Source organism: Saccostrea cucullata, unplaced genomic scaffold, assembly GCF_032062105.1.
Source record: "Saccostrea cucullata isolate Sc308-1 unplaced genomic scaffold, CSIRO_AGI_Scuc_v1 ctg9281, whole genome shotgun sequence".
Lineage (NCBI taxonomy): Eukaryota > Metazoa > Mollusca > Bivalvia > Ostreida > Ostreidae > Saccostrea > Saccostrea cuccullata.
The window spans coordinates 39,842-61,793 of NW_026934921.1; the positions used below are offsets into that span (position 1 = coordinate 39,842).

The 21,952-nt window shown below is 32.5% G+C and overlaps 1 protein-coding gene across 3 annotated transcripts in view; it reads left to right on the forward strand.

Moving 5' to 3' along the window:
* The window catches only part of LOC134241549 (uncharacterized), a 32,633-nt gene extending 20,221 nt beyond the window's left edge, over nucleotides 1-12,412 (forward strand). For 2 of the 3 annotated variants that reach the window (XM_062723588.1, XM_062723587.1), the window contains 3 exons: nucleotides 4,116-4,175; nucleotides 9,933-10,493; nucleotides 12,074-12,412. In XM_062723588.1, coding sequence (XP_062579572.1) covers nucleotides 4,116-4,175; nucleotides 9,933-10,493; nucleotides 12,074-12,369 — 917 coding nt within the window. In that variant the 3' untranslated portion in view covers nucleotides 12,370-12,412. The remainder of the gene's footprint in view (nucleotides 1-4,115; nucleotides 4,176-9,932; nucleotides 10,494-12,073) is intronic. The other variant, XM_062723589.1, reaches the window with a different exon arrangement.
* The last annotated feature ends 9,540 nt before the right edge of the window (nucleotides 12,413-21,952 follow it).

Sequence of the window (21,952 nt, forward strand, 5' to 3'; positions counted from 1 at the left end):
GTTTCTTCCTTGTATACTGCCAATAAATATGTAATCGCCGAGAGTGGTTAATGCAAAGGTTCTCTGTCAATCTTGCCCACAAATGATTATTGTCAACTCCTATCACTTCCATTATCAGAATTTTATTATTGTTTAGCGGCATATTTAAACTCATAAAAAGCAACACAGTTTTACCTCCATATCTATTTAATTATTTTAAAATTAAATTATAAGGAATAACTCTAAATCTTGAAGTTTCGCTTCACGGATTATAAAAAGGCGTAAACTGACCCAAACCTGGTACTGTAATATCGAATAATTTGGCCAAAATTTAGATTCATTCCTTAAATAACTAACCACAGAACAGAAATAGGATTAAAGATACATCTGTAAAAAGAAAAAAAAACTTGATGGTTTCTAAATCATGATGGGTCGAGTGATGAGCTACGTAATTAAAAACAATAGTGAAAGTTTAATGTGTAATATTATACATATATATATATATATATATATATATATATATATATATATATATATATATATATATATATATATTGAGTTCAAAGGCAACCTTGGTTTTGTCGGATTAAGAACCAAATAGTCTGTCTGATGCCTTTAGACTGAAAGCAGACAGTTTACTTCGAGTGTCGACAAAAAGTGTTTTGCCAGAAAACATAGTCAATAAATGTTTTGTTATATCTTTCATTATAATTCGTTTGACATATTTTTTTAATCATCTGCCGTAATGTAATTTCAGGATTGTTTCCTTTGAACACCAACAAATGATTTTATGCGATTAAGCTTCACCTATTCTGTGATAAGTGGTCTTACATCTCATTGATCGGTCCAACATCATATGCATGCCCTTCAGCAAAACATTAGAAATGTTAGATTTTTTTTTTTTAGATTTGTATAACTTTTTTTAAAAAGCATAATAAAGTTTTGAATATTGCAATAAAAATGTAATGGTTTGTTTAAATATCATCAATCCGAAGTAGAACAAGCTAGTCCTCTCAAAATTCTTTTTTTCGTAACCATGAGAACACTGTTTATTAAAATAAAAAACTAAAAGAAATAAAGAATATATTCAGCAGGTATTTAAACAATAAAATGCTTTCATTGTTTGCTGTTACTGGAATGAACGGAAGCAGCTGTTGCAGAAAAAATACATAACCCGCGTAAGCGGGTTAAGTAAATTTTTTCTGCAATAGCTGCGACACTTTATTGTTTATATTTAAAGACATTTTATTGTTTATATTTATATCTGTTTAAATTATCATTTTAAGTAGGATTGAAGATAAGATATTTCTTATTGTGTTAATGATGCGAACGTCTTTGTACGTTTCATTGATGGAACGGCCACTGATCAAGAAATCTGTACAGGTGATATGCCTAATGTAGTTTATGCAGGGATGAACGCAATGGGTTTTCGTAATAAATAAAGAAGAAAATATTCAGTGGATGTAAATATATCAGTATGAATAAAGATAGGATTTAAACTGTAAAATGGAGATTAATTTTAAAATTGTTTAGGGACAATTGAACAGCTGGAAAGGCAAAACCAAACAGATGACAGACTCTATACAAGACTACAACATCATTTTAAATTTTGCCGTGTTGCTGACTTTATGCGAAGAATCTTTGTTCTTGACAATTTTTCGATGACGTTCGCAATTTAACCAATATTTGTTATCATAACAAATACATTTATATACATACACACACAACTCTAATGTCTAGTATGACCTTGGATTGTTTGGTCTTGAAAGTTCATGTCGCTCCAACATTTATATATATATACAATGATGTTCATCAGTCCAGTTCAGGAATTCGTTGTTTGTGATATTAGAACAATGACCCCTGTTGAGAATCTTATTTTTTATGAGTCTATTTAAATATATTTGAAGTCAAAAGCGGCCTTACATGTATCTCCTGTTTAAATTTGCATATCTTCAATGGAATTCCGGGTTAAATATAAGTGCGATTTTACGGTAATCAATAGTGATTATGGTATTTAAAGCATTCTTCGCTCAAAAGGAATTGCAATATTTAAATATTGAAAAAATTAGAGAAATATTTGTAAATTTCGTTATATAAATACCGTATAACAGATATGTTTTCGTGCTACTAATTTGTACTATTTGTACTACTTTTTACGAGTTTATGAATGCGTAAAATTCAGAAGCGTAAAATTTCACAGAGGTAGAAAAAAACAAAACAATAAAGCCTGGCCTTGCTTTTCAATATCCTTTGGATGAGATGTCGACTATGAATGCCATTCAAATCAGGGCCTTTAGGCTACAATGAGAACTGTTGTTATTTTTTAGCAGTTTTAAATTGATTATCAATTAGTATCAAACAAGTTCATCTTAATTAATAACGCATTATGTGAACAAACATCGTCAATTACCTCGTTTTTTTTGCAAGACGCATACTTTTTGAAAATGATCCAGGTCTTCAAATTATAACAATTTTTCAAATGCGTTGATCCTTTCTTCTCATTTGTTTGCATTCAATTAAAACGTGACTTTTGAGCAAGATAACATGTCCTATATATTAAGAACAAAATTAAGTGCTTTAGCTTAAAACTTTAAAGACACTCAAATATTGTTTGATATTAGTTTTTTTCTGATTATGATAGATCTTCGCTAGTGAGTTAAGGCAACGTATAGAAATATCAATGCAATTGACTAATTTAAACGCATAGTGGTTCAAAGTATTGCACAGAAAAAGTTAAAACTTGTTTTCTTATATAAACTTGGTACCCATGACATCTTTGAAGTGAAAGTTGCGGGTCCTTCGAATGAGCCTTAAAAAACCCGAGGCCCCATGTCAGCTACAGGCGTTGGCACGATAAAGATCCCTCACTGCTCAATGGCCCTGAGTGCCGAGTAAAGGTCAAAATTTAAACCCCTTCACTGGCATTCGGTGACGTCATCATATGGATGAAAAATTCTCGAGAGGGACGTTAAACAATATACAATCAATCAATCATTATTGTAAATGTGGCTTGGTCTCACTATTTACAAACTGCGTCAACAGTTTTTAAAGATAACCTCACATTGACAAGTGTATTGCGGTCAATATGTCGTTTTTTGTTGTATGGGATTTAACAAATGACAAAACGGCATGTTATTGTAAGAATTTACGTAATCTTAACCTTTGCAGCAGATTGAAATAAATAAGGAAATATTTTTCTTTTTTGGTATTTTGGGCACCGATTAATTTTGTGTGACACTATAGCAATCATATTCATTATAAATTTGGTCCTGCCACCTTCCTGTGGCCTAGACTCTACTGCATACTAGGTTTTTTTTTTTAAATTACTATGGAGAAAATATTTAAAAATACAATTCTGGGCCTCATTAGTTTCCACAGCTACCCTGAAATCATATTACTTTGCAAAATGATTTACACCTTTCTGAAACTCTATTGCTTTCTTATTGCCCCACCAAAAAAATCAACAACAATAAAATGTCGTTTCTTTTTTTTTTAATATACTTAAAATTTCGGTAAAATTGATACGTACGCAAAGTCCTGTGGTTTTGCAGGGGAAAATTGAAATCTCTGATTAATAAAGAAGTCTACTACAAACTCCTTTATAAAAAAAGTTTTTCAAGTACACTTTCTTTACTATAAAACAATTATTATTATACCTAAAAAATTTATATGAACATTTATTTAGATAAATCTACAAACACAGCCGTGCTCATCATAATGCAATAAAAGGATTGATACGAGATAATGTTTAGAAGGCTTGAAACGATGTAATGTTTAAAAGGCTTGAAGGAGATAATGTTTAAAAAAGAAACATAATTCTTTTTAAAAAATCAGATTGTGATTTCGTTGATGAGTAAAATATATTCATGGTTAATAAATTGTCATTAGATATATATAAAAAAAAAATACTACAGTATGAAAGAAGTGGAAAGAAATCTTATACAAAATCAATTGCAATGATTGCATGAGTGACATAAAATTATTACAAGCTAATGCATGTGAAAGCATCAAGTTTTTAACACACGTTGTCTCAGCTTAGATGCTTTAAAAAAGTATTAGATTAATTTGTGTGTGAAAATGATAAAAGAAATATTTATAACATGAATAGGAAAAATATATTCATTTTCTGAATTTAGTGAACTCAACAGAGATGAATGTCATCCCTGTACAAGAAGAAGAGAAAGACAAAGAAAAGGGTGAGACTAGTTACATTGACACTGATCTTTTTCCAATCCTTATATATACAGCAAGCCAATTCTTTGCTAGAAATCATGAAATTTTGATTTTTTTCTATTCGTATTTTTCATCTGTTCATCAAATTTTCCACCCAACAAAAATGTTTATGTAAGTTGTAAATTCTATTATGAGCTGACTACATACTTATATATATTACATAACATAACGCTTTACATGCCATGAGATCACTTGGTATAAAAGCTTATACATGTATTGCTCTTTAGCAAACGTATCTAACAAAAAAATGAATTATTCTTACGCCTTCCTGTCAACTTTATCACGTTTAAATATTACCAAAAAGATTTATCAGATAAATTACTTATTTAATTACAATAAATGTACAATATAAAGATCCGTTGGTGCCTGTCCTAATAGATTTTTGTCCTTCTGCCTTCCGCTCCAGCGGCTTTAGGCCTTCGGGTTTAAAGGTCATCCCTCTACAACTCATCACGATAGAAGGGCAGACTCACTCAAGGTACTGGTTGGAAGCCCCGTGCAGTTTCTACAAGGACTATTAACAATGGACAATCGAGATATTGTCGATTTTACGATTTTTGAAGGGTCAGGTTGTCGGCAAAGTTTTTAACAAATGGCTCTAGATAGAAACATGAAACTTTTAGGTATGATAGACCTAAGTCTATAGATATGCGTAAGGTATTTCATTTTTATCGGAAGTGCCGCACGTCGGCGCCAGCTATGGCCCGAAAAATGTCACATCGCAAATTTCAAAATTTTTAACATGTTTTGTACGATATCTTTTTACCTGGAAATATTTTGTTAGAACATATAGAGCAAAAGAAGTGTAGAATTTCAAGATCTTTCAAATGATATCTCGAAAAAAGGGCTGGACCCTAAATTAAAGGGCCTAGAGGGGCCAAAAGTTTTTCTTTTATATCTCAAAAAGTATTGAGAATTTGTAAGACGTTTAAGAAGCAAAGTTGTTTAAAATGTCAAGCTTAATCTACTGGGGTCGTCAAAATACGTCCGGCGACGTCACTTCCGGCCAAACCGGAAGTAGTCGGAAAACGCTTATTTTTGCCATTCTTGACAAGTTATTGGGTAACATATGTCACTGGAAGCCTAAAACTTAATTTTCCGTCCGTTGACGTCACTTCCGGTTTAATAAAATAGATTATTTTGAAGGTTTTTAACGAAAAATTGAAATTATAACGTTACTGGAGAGGACTTAGCTCATTGCTTTCTTTTGTTGACGTCACATCCGGCACTTCCGGTCAAAACAGGACGGAAGACCTACTCGTTGCTTTGCAACGAGCTTTGCTCTAGTTATTATTATTATTATTATTATTCTATTTTTCATAGTACAGCCGATATGATTTCAAAGATTTTCTCAGGGAAGATGCATCATGAGAATATCTCCAGACGTGTTTTTCTTTTTTTCGAAATTCACTTCCGTTCGCGATTTTGGGGGATTTTTGTATTTTATAAAAGGCATTTTGTCCAGCAGTTTTCTCGAGAACAGCTAAAGATATGAAAGTAAAACTCACTGAGGTGATAGAACGTCCAATTCCATTCTGGGCAACGGCCTCTATTTTTCGTCGTCGGCACTTCCGGTCGCACACGGAAGTGAATTCAAAAAGTCACATTTCTCAACTTTTTTGTTTTTCAATATTTTTCTTTAGTATTTACAGGGATTATAGTGTGTATTATGAGAATTCTAAATATGTATTTAGTATCTTGATGCGTGCATCTTTTGAAAAGATATGACCAAACCAAACTTTGTCCCACTGTCGAGGGTTCGAATCCCGCTGTGGGCGTTGAATTTTTTTTTTCTTTGTTTCTGTCTTTTTTCAGGTGCAAATAACTTTTCTCTCTTTTTTAACATGTACGGAAGATTTTGCCGATTTTTAAAAGCTATTTTTGAGATATTTTGAGGAATACCTGTAATAATTATGAGATAAGTTAAGAGGCTGCTGTAAATGAACGTAAACGAAAAAAAAAAAAACATTCTGAAATTTCATGGAATGACGCAGCATAGAATTCTAGCGAAAATCGGTCGGAAGACCTGCTTGTTGCACCAGCAACAAAAACGCATCTAGTTAAGGTCTTCCGTCTTCAGCGGAAGACCTTTCTGTTATTCTAAGGTTTCTTTTCCACAGTTTTTATTATTTTTTTTCTTACATATTTTGTGCACGCGAGTTCTCGAAAACGCCTTGATCGATTTTCATGAAACTTTCAGGAATGATAGAACATCAAAAAATCTAGATATATATTTTTTTGTTTTGATGACCTCACTTCCGGTTCGGAGATTTCTGCGATTTTGTCATTTTTAGAGGGTCACGTTGTCCGGCAATGTTCTCAAAAACCATTGAAGATAGAAGTGTGAATTTTTGAGGGATGCTAGAGCAAACTTTGGAGAAGTGCCTTTTGTATATCACAACTACCGGAAGTACGAAGCGCCGACGCTCGCTATAGCCCGAAAATAGACCTATCGCGAATTTCAAAATTTTTAACACCTTTTCTACGATATCTTTTTACCTGGAAATATTTTGTTAAAACATATAGAACAAAAGAAGTGTAGAATTCCAAGATCTTTCAAATGATATCTTGTAAAAAGGGCTGGCCCCTAAAATTAAGGGCCTAGAGGGGCCAAAAGTTTTTTCTTTATATCTCAAAACGTATCGAGAATTTGTAATACATCAAAGAAGCAAAGTTGTCCAAAATGTTAAGCTTAATCTTTTGGCGTCTTCAAAATACGTCCGGCGTCGTCACTTCCGGCAAAACCGGAAGTGGTCGGAAAAAGCGTATTTTTGCCGAGCTTGGGAAGTTTATGGGTAACATATGTCTCTGGGAGCATAAAAATTAATTTTCCGTCCGTCGTCGTCACTTCCGGTCAAACCGGAAGTAGCAAAAATGGCTTATTTTTGCATTAATTAACATAGTTTTAGATGATTCAACCCATTTTTTGGCGTTATTTCTCATTTTTGTTAAAAATGAAAGCTACTTCCAGTCGAACAGGACGGAAGACCTACTCGTTGCTTTGCAACGAGCTTTGCTCTAGTTCTTATTATTTTTCTTCTTCCTGGGAAAATCTTGTCCACTGGTGATCTTGTAAACAACACATCTGACTTAGGTGAAACCTTTTTAGGGTTAGTAGGCATGTTAGGTAGAGTTGCCGAACAAAGGTCATTTTGCTTGCAAGAGCGCGCACGTGCAGCACTTGAAATGATCAATATAATGGATATTGCCGTAACTTTTCTATTTTTTTATGAAAAGTCTTAAAACTCATAATGTAAGGATATATTAGTAGTATAGACAAGATGACATGGTCAGAATAGCAAGATCTCACGCGCATGCACGTGCGCTTCGCTCTGATTGGCTGAAACTAAAGTCTCAATATCTTTCTTGTTTTAAGTCATAAACTTAGTCACATATTATGAAGATCTACAGCATGATATATAAGACTTTTCATGAAAACACGTACATGCACGTGTGCTGGAAAGAGCGCGCACGTGCAACATGTGAAATAACCAATATAATTGATGAAGCCGTAACATTTCTATTTCTTGATGAATTTTTTTGAAACTCATAATGTAAGGATACATTAGTAGTATAAACAAGACGGCATGGTCAAAATAGCAAGATCTCACGCGCATGCACGTGCGCTTCGCTCTGATTGGCTGAAACTAAAGTCTCAATATCTTTCTTGTTTTAAGTCATAATCCTTTGAAATTTTGAACATAGTCCTACATTATGAAGATCTACTGCATGATATATCAAAATTGTCATGAAAGGATGCGCATGTGCAAGTGCTGCAATCTGGTTGGCTGAAACTTTAAATGGCTATATCTCCTTTGTTTTTTGACGAAATGCTTTGAAATTTAAAACATAGAAATGCATAAGGATATCTTACAATATGATATAGAAAAAAAATCATGAAATCACGCACATGCACGTGTGCTGCACTCTGATTGGCTGAAAATTAATGGCTATAACTCCCTTGTTTTTCAACCAAACATGGGATTTAGAACATAGATAGATATTAGGACTCCTACAAGAAGGTATGGCCATCATGGACATGCACGCACGCACGCACATGAAACAAGTGGAATTAAAATGCTAAAATTTGAATGAAATTGGTACACTTCTGGGTAAACGTTGTTAAAGTCTCAAATGCATAGAGTTTGTCTTATTTAATGAAACTTATAGGGAATATGGCACCAAAATGGAGTTGGGGAGCGTTTGGGGAACATCTGTGACGTCATAGTAAACATTTCCCGTACAAATAAGGCCCCGCCTCCTTACTTTAACCTTAACTGTGCTGCGTATACATAGAAATCTGATTAACCGAAACACACATGCTAAAACCGATGAAAAATGTGGTCACTGTGTGTTCTTGCCTAGAAAATGTAATAACTGGAATCAAATTATAAATACAAAACCTTACCTCAGTAAATCTGGACCATTACGCACAACAAATACAAGAAAAAAACTCTGTAAGAATGAATAGTTACTTTGTGAAACTCTTGATTAAAAGATAATACATTTACCCACGTGATTTATATATATAAAAGTGTTTCAACAAAAAATAATATAAGTTGATTTTATTTTCATCCTTACAGTGATATTTATATTCCATAATGACAGATATTTTCTATTTAAATTTTGATTGAAATCTCTACGTATTTGATTCATCATACTCGCATTGCAATTTTAAATCATGGTAGATTTGAAAGAAAATTGAATTGAATACAAATCTTTGCATCTCTACATTTTTGTTTTGTTTTATATCTTTTTTTTATCATTATTAGTATTTGATAGTTCATCAAATTCAGTTTAAAAAGTCATATTTCAAATAATATTAAGAAAATTATGAAAAAAGATTTCGCCAACAGTTTAATTAAGAAGACTTATTTCTTAAAACAAACACGACGCAGCTGATTTATTTGAATATCCTGGAGTTTGGAATAATTTCTAATGACTAAATATAGCATCATAGAAAAATGATGCATTGGGGGTTGAGGGTGGGAGTGGGGTATGAATTCGCGGGTTTTTGTTTACTTAGTTAATTAATGATAACATTTTTTTGTAAATAGAAAAAAAGAAATAATAGAGCAAATAAAACTATAATAATGTTAGTCATTGAATTTCATTTCGAAAAGGAGTTATATATGATAAGAGCCAATTTTGTCCCCCTAAAAATCATCATTTTAGAATGACATTCAGATATGTTTAATTGATATTTATTTTGTAGAAGAGATTATATTAGAAATAAATCCAATATAGTCTTCAGATTTATATGCATTCACTACCTGTAAATGACTTGAGAAATAATGCTATTTTTGCTATCTAACAAAAAAGCCAAAAATATACCTTTTTTGATGTTTTTTTTTTCTTATGGGATACAAAGAGCGCAGTGTATAACATACATAATTTTTCTGTCACTAATTAGTATTGGTTAGATACATCTTTGGTAAAAATATAAAGGTTGTTTTAGGCTGCGCTCTATATTTTCTGGGAGAAAAAACTGCTTGTAAATAAGCAGTTTTATACAAAATATGCTAAAATGGCGGGCAAACGTGATTTTTATGATGTCATATTTTTATAATAACGGCATTTTGATCAAAATGAAAATGACCAATAAAGGTCGCATATAAAGCTGTACAAATTAAAGCTATGTACATGTATAAAGTAAAATTAAGATATTCATTTTAAGGGGCCAAATGAGACGCTTATCATATATTGCTCTTTGTTTTCAGATTTGGAGCTCCTTTTGGACTTTGTGTCCAGACAACTTTCTTTCGCGGACCTTGCCATTGTTTCCACATATCTTGGTGAGCCTCAGTTGGCAGAGACGACCTATTTGGACAGGACCCCCTCCGAAACCTATTGCAAGCTTTTCCATGTGTGGCGATGTAAATATACGCGCATAGACCACAAAGCTAAATTGAAGGAAGTTTTCTCCTCCATGGAGAGACAAGATTTAATTGAGAGAATGGAAATGTTCTCTAAAGACAGCTATTTCTATAAAGAAGTTTTAGTCAATCCAACAGAACAAGCTCAGTCTTCTGACTTTATCATAATGAGTAAACATTTAGCCTCTAGATCTCAACACGTCTTGCACTTTCTTGGTTTGAAACAGACTGGTATAGATCAGATTGAGAGAGATAATAGAACTACTCAAGAAAAAATACTGAGAGCTTTATCAAAAATCCAAAAAGATAGGTCATCACTAACAAGACAGAGTATTTGCAATGCTCTATATTACGCAGACCATTCTGACGTCATAGATATTCTAAACTCTAGCTGGAACAGGGCAGGTCAGTATTATTCATTTTTCTGAGATTTTGATGCACAAAATCCAAAGAAGCATGTATGTGTTAAACATAAAAAATACTAATATTCTGTTCAACAAAACTTGAGATATACAGAGAATAATACATACCCTTTTCCATATCACATCCTGTATCAGCCCGAGACACCAATATCAGCCAGAGGGCCGAAGGCTGATACAGGATGTGATATGGAAAAGGGTATGTTTTATTATATTTATTATATACATAGTAATAAATTACAGAACACATTAATTTGAGAAGAAAATAAGTAAATTATCATGCATAGACTTCTTAAAACATACACAGTCTAATGTCTCATACAGTTTCGGTTTGTTTCTGCATGTACTTCTATTTCAAATCTCCCCAATTCGTAATTTTTAAAAAATCTATTATTTATCAGTTAGATTATCATTACATGCAAAAAGTAAAAAAAGTCAGAGAATTATTTAACCCCCAAAATATGTGTATGATCACAAGTACTGTTTTTTTAGGTTTAATTTTCTAGGGTGTGATACTGATCCCTAGCAGCCCTGCAGGGCCGATAACTTATATCAGCCCCGCAAATCCATATCAGCCCTGCAGAGCTGATACGGCTATTGTGACGTCAGCCATATCGCATATGCAAAAATCCTGTATTCATTTTTTTTTATAAAGTATGTGATAAAACAAAATATTTAATGTTAGTTACACAGGTAAAATTGCAACGTATGTTCAACATATGATGAACATTCGTTTAACATATGTTCCGAAACATATGTTCGCCATAAAAAAAAACGAGCAACATATGGTTAACATATGTTTCTAAACATATGCTTTTAACATATGCTATTCATCTGTTTTGTATGATTATATGATCAGCATACGTTTATGTTCATATGTTGAGCATATGTTAATTTTATTTCTCTCTTTACGTTTTCCCATTAATACTTGGTATTTCCTTGAATTGCAATGTGAACTAAATGAACTAAATATTAAACTTGTCCTTAACTGCCTTAAGTTAACAATTAGAAATTAAAAGAACAAAATTGGGGTAATGGTGTCTGTTCTTCAATGTACATGTATTCATTATGAAAAAGGCAGGCTGTATATTGATCCTGTAAAAATATCAAATAATTATTTACACAATTTATTATTAGCATATCTAACTACAACAGAGACTTTAGTTTTTCTGCTCTGGAAAACAAAAATGATCAGATCAAACAGTAAAAATAGGAGGTTATAATTGCTCTATGTAACAAAGACTCTATGAAAGCTTCATGAATTTTATTCAGTTTTATAAGAGAAGATGAGGATAATAGTTGGGTACCCAACAATCAATATCAATAAAATCAAATTGAAAGTCTACAAAGATAAACTTTACATGTAAGTGAATAAGGAAAACAGTTCACATATTTAGAATAGTTGCAGCGTACTTAAGAAATATCAATTAAAGTATTCTGAAAGAGTTTTTGCTTTATATATTAAGATAGGATGGATGTACAAGAAATATATGTCAAGCCTGAACAAAAGAAAAACATATGATTTGCCCGATATTCATCTCCGTAATGAAACATTGGGTTTTACAGATGTTGTAGCAAATATTAAGCCAACGGAGAGAGACAAATGTATCGCTGAGATCCATGTCAAACCAGAACCTAAGAAGAACATCCCTGATGTTAACGAGACGGATATAAATACTGAAATAGAGAAGAGAAAGCCTGCTGTCCAAAATACTGATGTCAAAAGTAAACCAGAATATGGTTTAGGCAATGAAGAAGAAGGAGAAGCGGTCCGTAGTGATACCGATGAGGATGGCAGTAGTGATTCTGAAGATATCGGTGAGTTAATAAAGCAAACAGTTCAAGTATTTTTTTTTTCTTGACAATGTAAGATATTGGGATATATTTACATATTTTATGTCTTAAAATGAGGGATACTATTTAAAATACAAAATCATACTTTTATATTTAAGTAGAATCTGGAGGACTTTTGCAAATGAAAACAAATGCTGATCTTAATATTAAAGTAGATCGAGGTCAGGGAGAATGATTACATTATACCAGACAGACTCACGTCAATAGTAAACCGGTATTAGTTCATTGTGATTCAAAGACCAGCTTCAATAGTAACCTATAAAATTGAGCGAATGTCGTTTGAATACTACATGTAAATAAGCAAATTCAAAGAATTGTAGTCCCCCGCATTTGGGGTCTTTGTTTGTGACATGCCATTTTTTATGGCATGTTGTGTCAGATATGAACGCCCTATCACATGCCATTTAAAAATTATCACCGAAGTTATTTTTTTTTTAAATAATAAGGTCAATTCTGAATGTCAAGGTCTAGCACATGTCAATTTGAATGCCCAATCTCTTCTCTATCAAAAGAAAAAAAAAGTTTGTTTAACACTGATGACCCTGTACGGCAACAGAGCGAAGATTAAAGTTTTATTGAATGCAAATTAAATATATTATTACCCAAAGTAGAGTCTTTTCACAAGTAATACTATTGTGAAATACTCAGCTATGTTAAGGAAGGTCAGAATTCACATTCCTTGTACATAGTATTTGAAGCTTAATTGTGACGTCATTCAAATTTAGCAAGCCTTAAAAATCAATTAACGACATGATCATGCGTAAATAACAACTTGATTTTATTTATCTTATTAATTATTTTAAAATCTTGTAAAATTACAATACTTGATAGAAATACAGTTGAGTAAATGAAGAAAGTCTTTCGTCATATATGACGTCATCAGCCTTGACATGGCGCAGCACAGGTAACCCCGAGGACTAGATTCACTGGTTTAATAATTACAAGAATGCTCAAATAAATATGATACCATTGCTTTTTTAAAAACCTTATCATTAAAACTTAAAGACAATAATTTATTAAATACAATGTGTAATGATTTTGAAATAATCTGGCAGCATTGGAGCTGCACAGGGACAAGGAATTTTAGAGATTATGCTAAAACGATAAGCGTATTTGTGATTAACATAAAAAGTGCAAGGGCATAGACTAATTTATTTGAGCTGAAACTTGAAAGATTAATCGCTGATAAAGTGTATATTTTGAAAAGTGCTGGGAGCTGATCTTGGTCTGCATAAGATTATTTCTATTTATAACAGAATTTAAGCGAAGTTGAAATTTTAAGCTATTATAAACATTTTGAGCAAAATTTTCAGTATTTTGCAGACAGCACAGACTAGCTCCGAGCACTTTTTGGGTAGAGAAAATAAACATCTTTTAATGTGTATCATTTTTTTTTCATGAAAAACAGGCGTATGCCCTTCCACTATCATCATTTCCTACATCCAGCTTAACAATTCTATTTTTATACAAGTTACGTGACAAACAGCTGATACAAGCGATATAACTGGTTATAACTACGGCCCAATCGTATCCATTATTTATAGCTATGTTACATTTTCTACAAATACATGTATTCAGTTGCTTTGTTACAATTTTTTAAAAGAAGTAATACATATTAAAACGGTGCAAAGGTAACATTTTCCATATCGGTCCTTAACATAGCTGAGTATAAAAGTCCTACTACAACCTGATCAAAACCTATTCAATCGTTACATGCATGGTCCAAGCTAAGATATATTTGAAACGTTGGTCAAACTTCAAAGTCAAAGGGTCAATTGTTGGTTTCATTAGAAAGGTCTTGTCACAAGGATTACATATTTGAAGTACAAAAGCCCTAGTCCTTACATTTTAAAAGTTATGGCAAAGGTTAAAGTTTTTTTTTTTACAATGACAAATCTCTAATACACGTGTAACGTTGTGTGGGATTGCTTTGAGATGTAGTAGGGACACCAGATCAAAACTTTTATCTTTACGACACCTTGCTTAAATAAGCGATTGCCTATAAAATATATACTGAATATCTAAACCCTGAGTATCCATCAGTACGTTTCGTACACATAAACGAATTCATAGCTGTATGTGGTAGTCGAGTCCCCCTCCCCCCTCCCTCCCCATGTAGAATTTTAACACATGCACAGCTGTGTTGGAATTAGAAATATATATTAAAACTTATCTTATTGCAAATTTATTTTGTTTTGAACAACGAAACTGAGTGATTTTTTCTCATGAAGAAAGTGAAACATAATAATAAAATATTATAGTAATTAAATCTGACCAGACCTTTTACGGTGTTTTCATGTTTGGGATAAGGAGAACGGCGCAAACGTTTAGACATATATGTTTCACTCAGCATCTGTTATCTAGCAAAATCAAATTGGAATCACAAAAAGTCTCTTGTGTTGATATCAAAGTCATTATTCATTTACTATCTCCAATTATTGATTAACAAATAGGCCTGCATCAAATATATAAGATTTGTAAAATCTCTGGATTTTAATTATTTCATTTTGCTGATTCATTAGAACTCTTTCATGCTAACATATAAACTATGAACTTTTGAGTATACCCTAGCCAATCAAAATCATATCAAGATAAGTTATTTTTATAATATAGCTGTAGTATTTTAGATTCTGATTTCGTTATACCTGTGATTTTGAATTCCGCTCATTCGACTTGAAAGGTGATTGATATTACAAGCGGATATAAAAGTACAATACACTTGTGACCCCCCTCCCCTCCCCCTCTTAGAAATTTTGAAAGTAGGCTATGACTTATATTATTTATGTCATACTTTGATACATAACTAACTAATGTCACTATGTTTGTGCATTGCTTTACATGAAAAGCCAGGATTTTCCGGGGGCTTTGTTCCCTCGACCTACCTGGGAGACTAAAGATTGCCCCCTGACCCCCTTCTGGAACGCAATAAGCACACCCTCAATTCAAATCCCGTATCCATCCATGGATATAACATGTTCTATATCTTAATTTCTTTTATGTAACACGCATTGTCCTAGGAAGAAAGCGTGGGAGTGAGTGATACATGTACATGTACCGGGTACATAGAGTACTAGAAGAAACTTGGGTAATTTATTCTAGTACCTTTTCATTAGATGACCTGATTTTATCCCAGGCTTTCCTCTGTCCGTCTGTCAATCTGTAGTTCTGTCCGTCTGTCACAAAAACTTTAACCTTGTTCATATCTTTTGAAATAGAAGAGATAGGGCTCTAATATTACATGTGTATATTGCCAGTGGCAAGATATTTCTAAACACTATAAGTTTTTTTTTACCTTGACCTAAAGTTTCATTTACTTTTAAAAGTGAATCAAACTTTTGGGACTGAGTCAAAAGATATATTTAAATCAACTGAAAAAATATTATCACACTGAATACACTTACGAAGGATGAGAGCCCTAGCTCAAAATGTTCAACAATTTTAGGCCAAGGTTAAAGTGTTGTATTTTTGAAAAGAAAGGTCAAACCCCAAGGTTAAACTTGGTGGTATCCAAAGAAAGGTAAAACCCTAGCAACACTCAATCAATAGTTATGGGCTAAATCAAAGTTGACAACAGACAGACAGAGAGACAAAAACAATATAATCCCCGAGATCTTTCGACCCAGGGCAAAAACAGCAAGCCTTTTTGTGACCATTAATTAAACGTCTTATTAAATGGGTGGTACTGTAGCTCTCTAGTAGTCAATTATTTTATTTTTCTTACCAGAGAGCTACATGTACAGATATACAGCTGATGATAATATTGGCATTGTAGCAACCTCTAATGATAAAACGCCGCTGAATGATACAAATAGCATTAAGCGTTACAATTGCAACGCTTAATACCATGATTTATTGCATTCATAGCTGACATTCTCAACCGCTAATGCTAAATCGCCACTTAATGATAAAATTATATCATTAAGCGTCACAAATGCAGTGCAACACTGACGCTTAATGAAAGAAGCAAATATCGACATAGTCGACGACTAATGATACACAATTGCAACCTTTAATGATATAAAATTTAGAAACGGCTTGTAATATCTAATAGAAATACACATCCATCTTTCCAATGAGATATCTATTGCCAAAATATTTATATATGCCCTTGTGCTATATAAATGGTAAGAATTGAAATTTTACTGTGTTTTCTATAGCTAGTTAAGGTAACTTCTTTAAGCCCCGAAGTTTAAGAAACAGACAGTAAGACAGCTGGGAGAAAGAGTTACAGACAAAGAGATAAATAAAGTGATATTCAAATCCTTTAAAAGAACCGTTTTTTAAATGAAAATACAGAAGCGAACAAGCAAATTCCTTGTAATTCAATACAATTATTTGAATATCAACCTAAAGTTGTATACATGTATAATATATTTGATTATTTTTATCGAAACTTTGTATTTAAGATTTGATACAGCTTCACACATGCCACTCCAAATTCAAAAAAGAGAGACATAAATATTGACAACTTATGTTTAAGGATATATATCACAAAGAATAGAATTTAAGGATATATAACACAAAGAATAGAATGAACATGTAATACCAGGCACGTAACATCGTTTTTAAAGTGGGGGGGGGGGCAACCAGAGAAAAAATAAAATTTTCACTTACCTGTAAAAGTTGACAAGCAAAAAAAAAAAACCTGCTCAAACTCGAAAATCATATTTCATGGTTCAACTTTCATTCACTTTCATTTTTTTCCATACAATAGTACATGTTCCTTCATATAACTATAATGTGGTAAGAAGTGGGGGAGGGGGGGGGCAACCTACCTTTTAATGGACATTTTTCAATAGTAACGATAATATTGGGAAAAAAGTGGCCCCCACCCTGTTGCTTCATGTGCGTGTTTGAATACATTGAATGATATATTGTTTTTAGAAAAGGGTTCATTTATCCTTCATTGGTTTGAACATATTTAATTGTATAAATACTATACAAATGGTTTGAACACAAGTTCTAACAACTTACTAGGTTCTCACCATGTATAATCCTTCATTTGTGATCGGTGTTACTTGAATGCATTACTGTTGCGTGATTATTTTAGAATCAATTTTGAGTACTTGTATACATCAAATAACAAGAAAACATTGATGTAACCATCAATTGTCGCCCGGGAAATAAATGAAGTAAACAATTGAAATGAGTCTTCATCATCAAACCGCTTCGATATATATGAAATAGACACGCTTCGAAATTATGGAGACGATAGTCGGGAATATTTTGAAAACTTAAAGTCGGATGAAAAGCGAACAAAAACGATTCCCTTTTAAACTTCATCAATTCCTCAAGTAGGCCTAAATGGTGGCTGCATAAAACATAAATTGAAAGCAGCAGACACATGCATCACCAACATTTTTAAATTCAAAATGCATTTTACTTTAAGAATATAAAATACGAACAGTGAAGATATACGTTTTTATGAGATAAGTAAAATTTGATGTTCTAATAAAAGGTACCTGTGGGTTTTTTTTTTTATAGTAAATTATAAGCAAATTATTATATTAAATATGAAAAACATATTTTTAAAGATTCACCTTATAGAAGTAAATATATTTCGTATATCTTAATTCACAAAGGAAAAGAACATTCTGATTTATAATCTTTTTTAAGATTTATAAAACTTTTAATTCTGAATAACTCCATACCCATACACTAACACTTAAACCTATATGTATATAGCAGCCCGGTCCTCCGGGCTGCAATAAAATACATGTTCACTGAAGTTGATGAAGCTGACTTTTTGTTTTGTCTAGATTATGCATATTTCATTTTGTTGTATATTTGTGTTTTTTCGGTATATAAGACAAAGTTTACATTTGCCTAATATTAAAATGAAATAAATTTAAATAAATAGTTCTTTATCGGTACAAGACACAGCCTATACATTAATATTCATTTTTTGTACGATGTCATAATTATTTGAGAGGAATGGTCCGGTTCTTAAAAAAAAAACTCGGAACCTTTTTGAATCTTAACCTTGAAATATAATGATCTATAAAGAATCGTAATCGAAACATAATTACATCAAAGTTCCATAGTTTTTACTATAGATAATCAAAGATCCAAAGTTTTCACTTTTGTAAATTAATGTTTCAAATTTTTACTATTTATCCTTTTCCCCAGACTTTCCCTATATGCAACCTACACGGTAGGTTTTTTTTCATCATCCAAAGAACTATATGCGGTATATTGCATATACTTGCCCCCACAAAAGTTACATTTTGAAAACTTCATGAAATGTGCTAAATTCAATAAATTGTATGAGAAATATAAATTAACAGAACATATTATAGTTTCAAAGCAGTTCATTCACAATTTTTGTTTTTATGACGTCACAAACTAGTCCAATTTTAGAATTTTTTTCAGAAAGAGGACAGAATTGACAAAATTTCAACAATTTTTAGCTTTTAAAAATATAGAGCGCATGTTTGTTCAGGATTGATATTTACATATTTCATTGATATTAACATTCTACACATGATATCAAAATATTGATCCTGAGCACACATGCGCTCGGTGACTTTTACTCAAAATATCGACGAAATATGCACATTTTTCTGTAGAATTCATTAAAAACTGAAATTTTCATCATGTTTGTGACGTCATTACGTACATATGACGTCATTACTTATGAAAATATTCAGTGCTTTGAAGTCAGCACATACTCCCCTGTTTAAGAACTTAATAAAATATACCTCCGTCAAAGTTTGATTGTGGGGGCAAATATTGGTTATTACCGAATAAAGTTCTTTACCTAGGGTCTTAAAGTAAGTATTTCCAGTCGAGGTATTGCTTTTTATAACGATAAAAAATAAAAATCAAATAAATGTCATTGCAATAGGAACTCTAACTCGTGCATATTTTTGCCAACTAGTCAGCACAAAGAAAATGTTCAAACACGTCTGTGTTTAATTCTTTCGTTCCCAGCATTTGTGCTACTTTCTATCCAATCAATAGGATGAGCTAGCAATCAAGGGGGTCGATTAAACATCTACAGTCCCTGAAACGTTCTACTTTCCCACCTGAACGGTGAACGAACGGTGAACAAACAGTGAACGAACGCAGAGCGAACGGTGAGTGAACGATGTGTGAACGGTGAACGCAACTTGGTGAACGATGTGTGAACAGTGAACGGTGAGTGAACGCAGAACGCGAACGGAGCGCGAACGCGAGCGCAAAGTGAACGGTGACGCAAGATGAACGATTTATTCGGAATGCCTTTGGTCTTTTCCTTGCATTGAAATTATTTTTTTATTCTATAATTCAAATGTCATCAATAAATATAAATAAACAATAGATAAACAAAAGAGAAATAAATAGATACATAGATAAATAATAAAAATAGAATTCTGCATATACGTAACTATGTTTAAATCGATATTTTTATAACATGATTTTAATCGCCTTCAAACGTGTATTTGTTACCGCGTGTAGTTAAGAAAATAAATTAATCTTATATAGTAAAAAATTATGCTAATTCTTTCAACTAATAAAATAATGTGGACTTTAGAAGGTGAAACTACTTCTGAGATACTCAATAGATAAATAAATAAATAAATTAATTAATTAATTCATCAATAAATAAATAAATAAATAAAAACATTTTTTTTGCACATACTTATGTTTAAATCGATATTTTAATAACCTGATTTTAATCGCCGTCAAACGTATATTTGTTACCGCGTGTAGTAAAAAAAATAAATAAATCTACTAATATAGTAAATAACTAGATACGATCTCGTTGCGATCAACGAGTGGGTCTTCCGTCCAATTCTTGATGAGATGAGATAAGATATTGATTGCGATTTTCATTCTAAAAGATTGATTTACCACAATCTGTAAACAGACATTGATCATCATTAAAGACTTAAGAAATCGACCTTTTGTTCTAACGGCCCCTAATTTTAGGAATCGGCCCTTTTTATTCATATCATCTTAAAGCTCATAAGATTTTGAACATTTTGTGTTCAACAACTGTTCAGAAATTCTTTTTCGTTTTTGAGCTATTAGCAAAAGAAATATTTAGGGGCCAACCCTTCAACTCCTTAATGGGTACGTTTAGCAAAAAATAAAAAGTTGCATATTGTTTAGAACATTATTTTGAACATCTTTTGTTCAATATTGCTTATCAAAATATTTCTCCCTTTCGAGATATAAAGCATCAAAGATTTAGCATTCTGGCCCCTTGTGGCCCCTAATTATGTACCATACGACATAAAAATCATAATATATAGTTGTAGACGGTTGAGATAATCATCTTTGCTTCAGTAATATATTACAAAATATTAACTGATAAAGAGTTATCGAAAAAAGATATTTGGCCTCTCTTGGCCCCTTTTCGAATGCCAAGCCCCTTTTTTGGGATCTCATCTTAAGGATCTTAAGATTTTGAACCTTTTTTGTTCAATAACTATTCAGAAATTCTTTTTCGTTTTTGAGCTATTAGCAAAAGAAATATTTAGGGGCCAACCCTTCAACTCCTTAATGGGGACGTTTAGCGAAAAATGAAAGGTTGCAGACTGTTTGGAACATTATTTTGAACATCTTTTGTTCAATGTTGCTTATCAAAATATTTCTCTCTTTCGAGATATAAAGCATCAAAGATTTAGCATTCTGGCCCCTTGTGGCCCCTTATTATGTACCATACGACATGAATATCATAATATATAGTTGAAGATTGTTAAGCTTAACATTTTTTGTTCAGTAATATATACCAAAATATTGATTGTTAAAGAGTTATCGATTAAAGACTTCTGGGCCCTTTTTGTCCTTAATGTGATGAGTCAGCGCTTTTTTCTTGGTATAATATGAAAGATCTTGATGCTCTGCACAAATGATGTTCAGTATATTTTAACAAAATATTTATACTTTAAAAGATATGATGCGAAACGTCTCAAAAAATCGGTCATGATTCGTGTCCTAAATTTTGACCCCTACCGAGCTCCCATACTAGGCACTTCCGGAAAATATCCTGACCCAGGTGCAATATGGCAACATGTCCTCTACCATCCCTGAAAATTTCAGCTTTCTAGCTTGACCCGTTTTTGAGTTCCATCACAGACATGGAGGTCATCTAAATTTTGATTAAAGGGCGATAACTTCCGACCGGAAGTGATTTTTTCAAAATCGAAGCGCCGGTACAAACTTCAGACAGAACCACATCAACACCGCAAATTTGAACCAAATCGATCGAGCCATCTCCGAGAAATCTTCTGCACAAAATCGGTAAGGAGAAAAAAGAATAATAACTAGATACGATCTCGTTGCGAGCAACGAGTGGGTCTTCCGTCTAATTCTTGATGAGATGAGATAAGATTTTGATTGCGATTTTCACTCTAAAATAATGATTTACCACAATCTGCAAAAAAGACATTTAACATTAAAGACTAAACAAAAATCGGCCTTTTGCCCCTAACGACCCCTGAATTTAGGAATCAGCCCTTTTTATTCATATCATCTTAAAGATCTTAAGATTTTAAGCCCCTCTTGGCCCCTAATTCGAGTGCCCAGCCCCTGTTTCTGGATCTCCTCTTAAACATCTTAAGATTTTGAACATTTTGTGTTCAACAACTATTCAGAAATTCT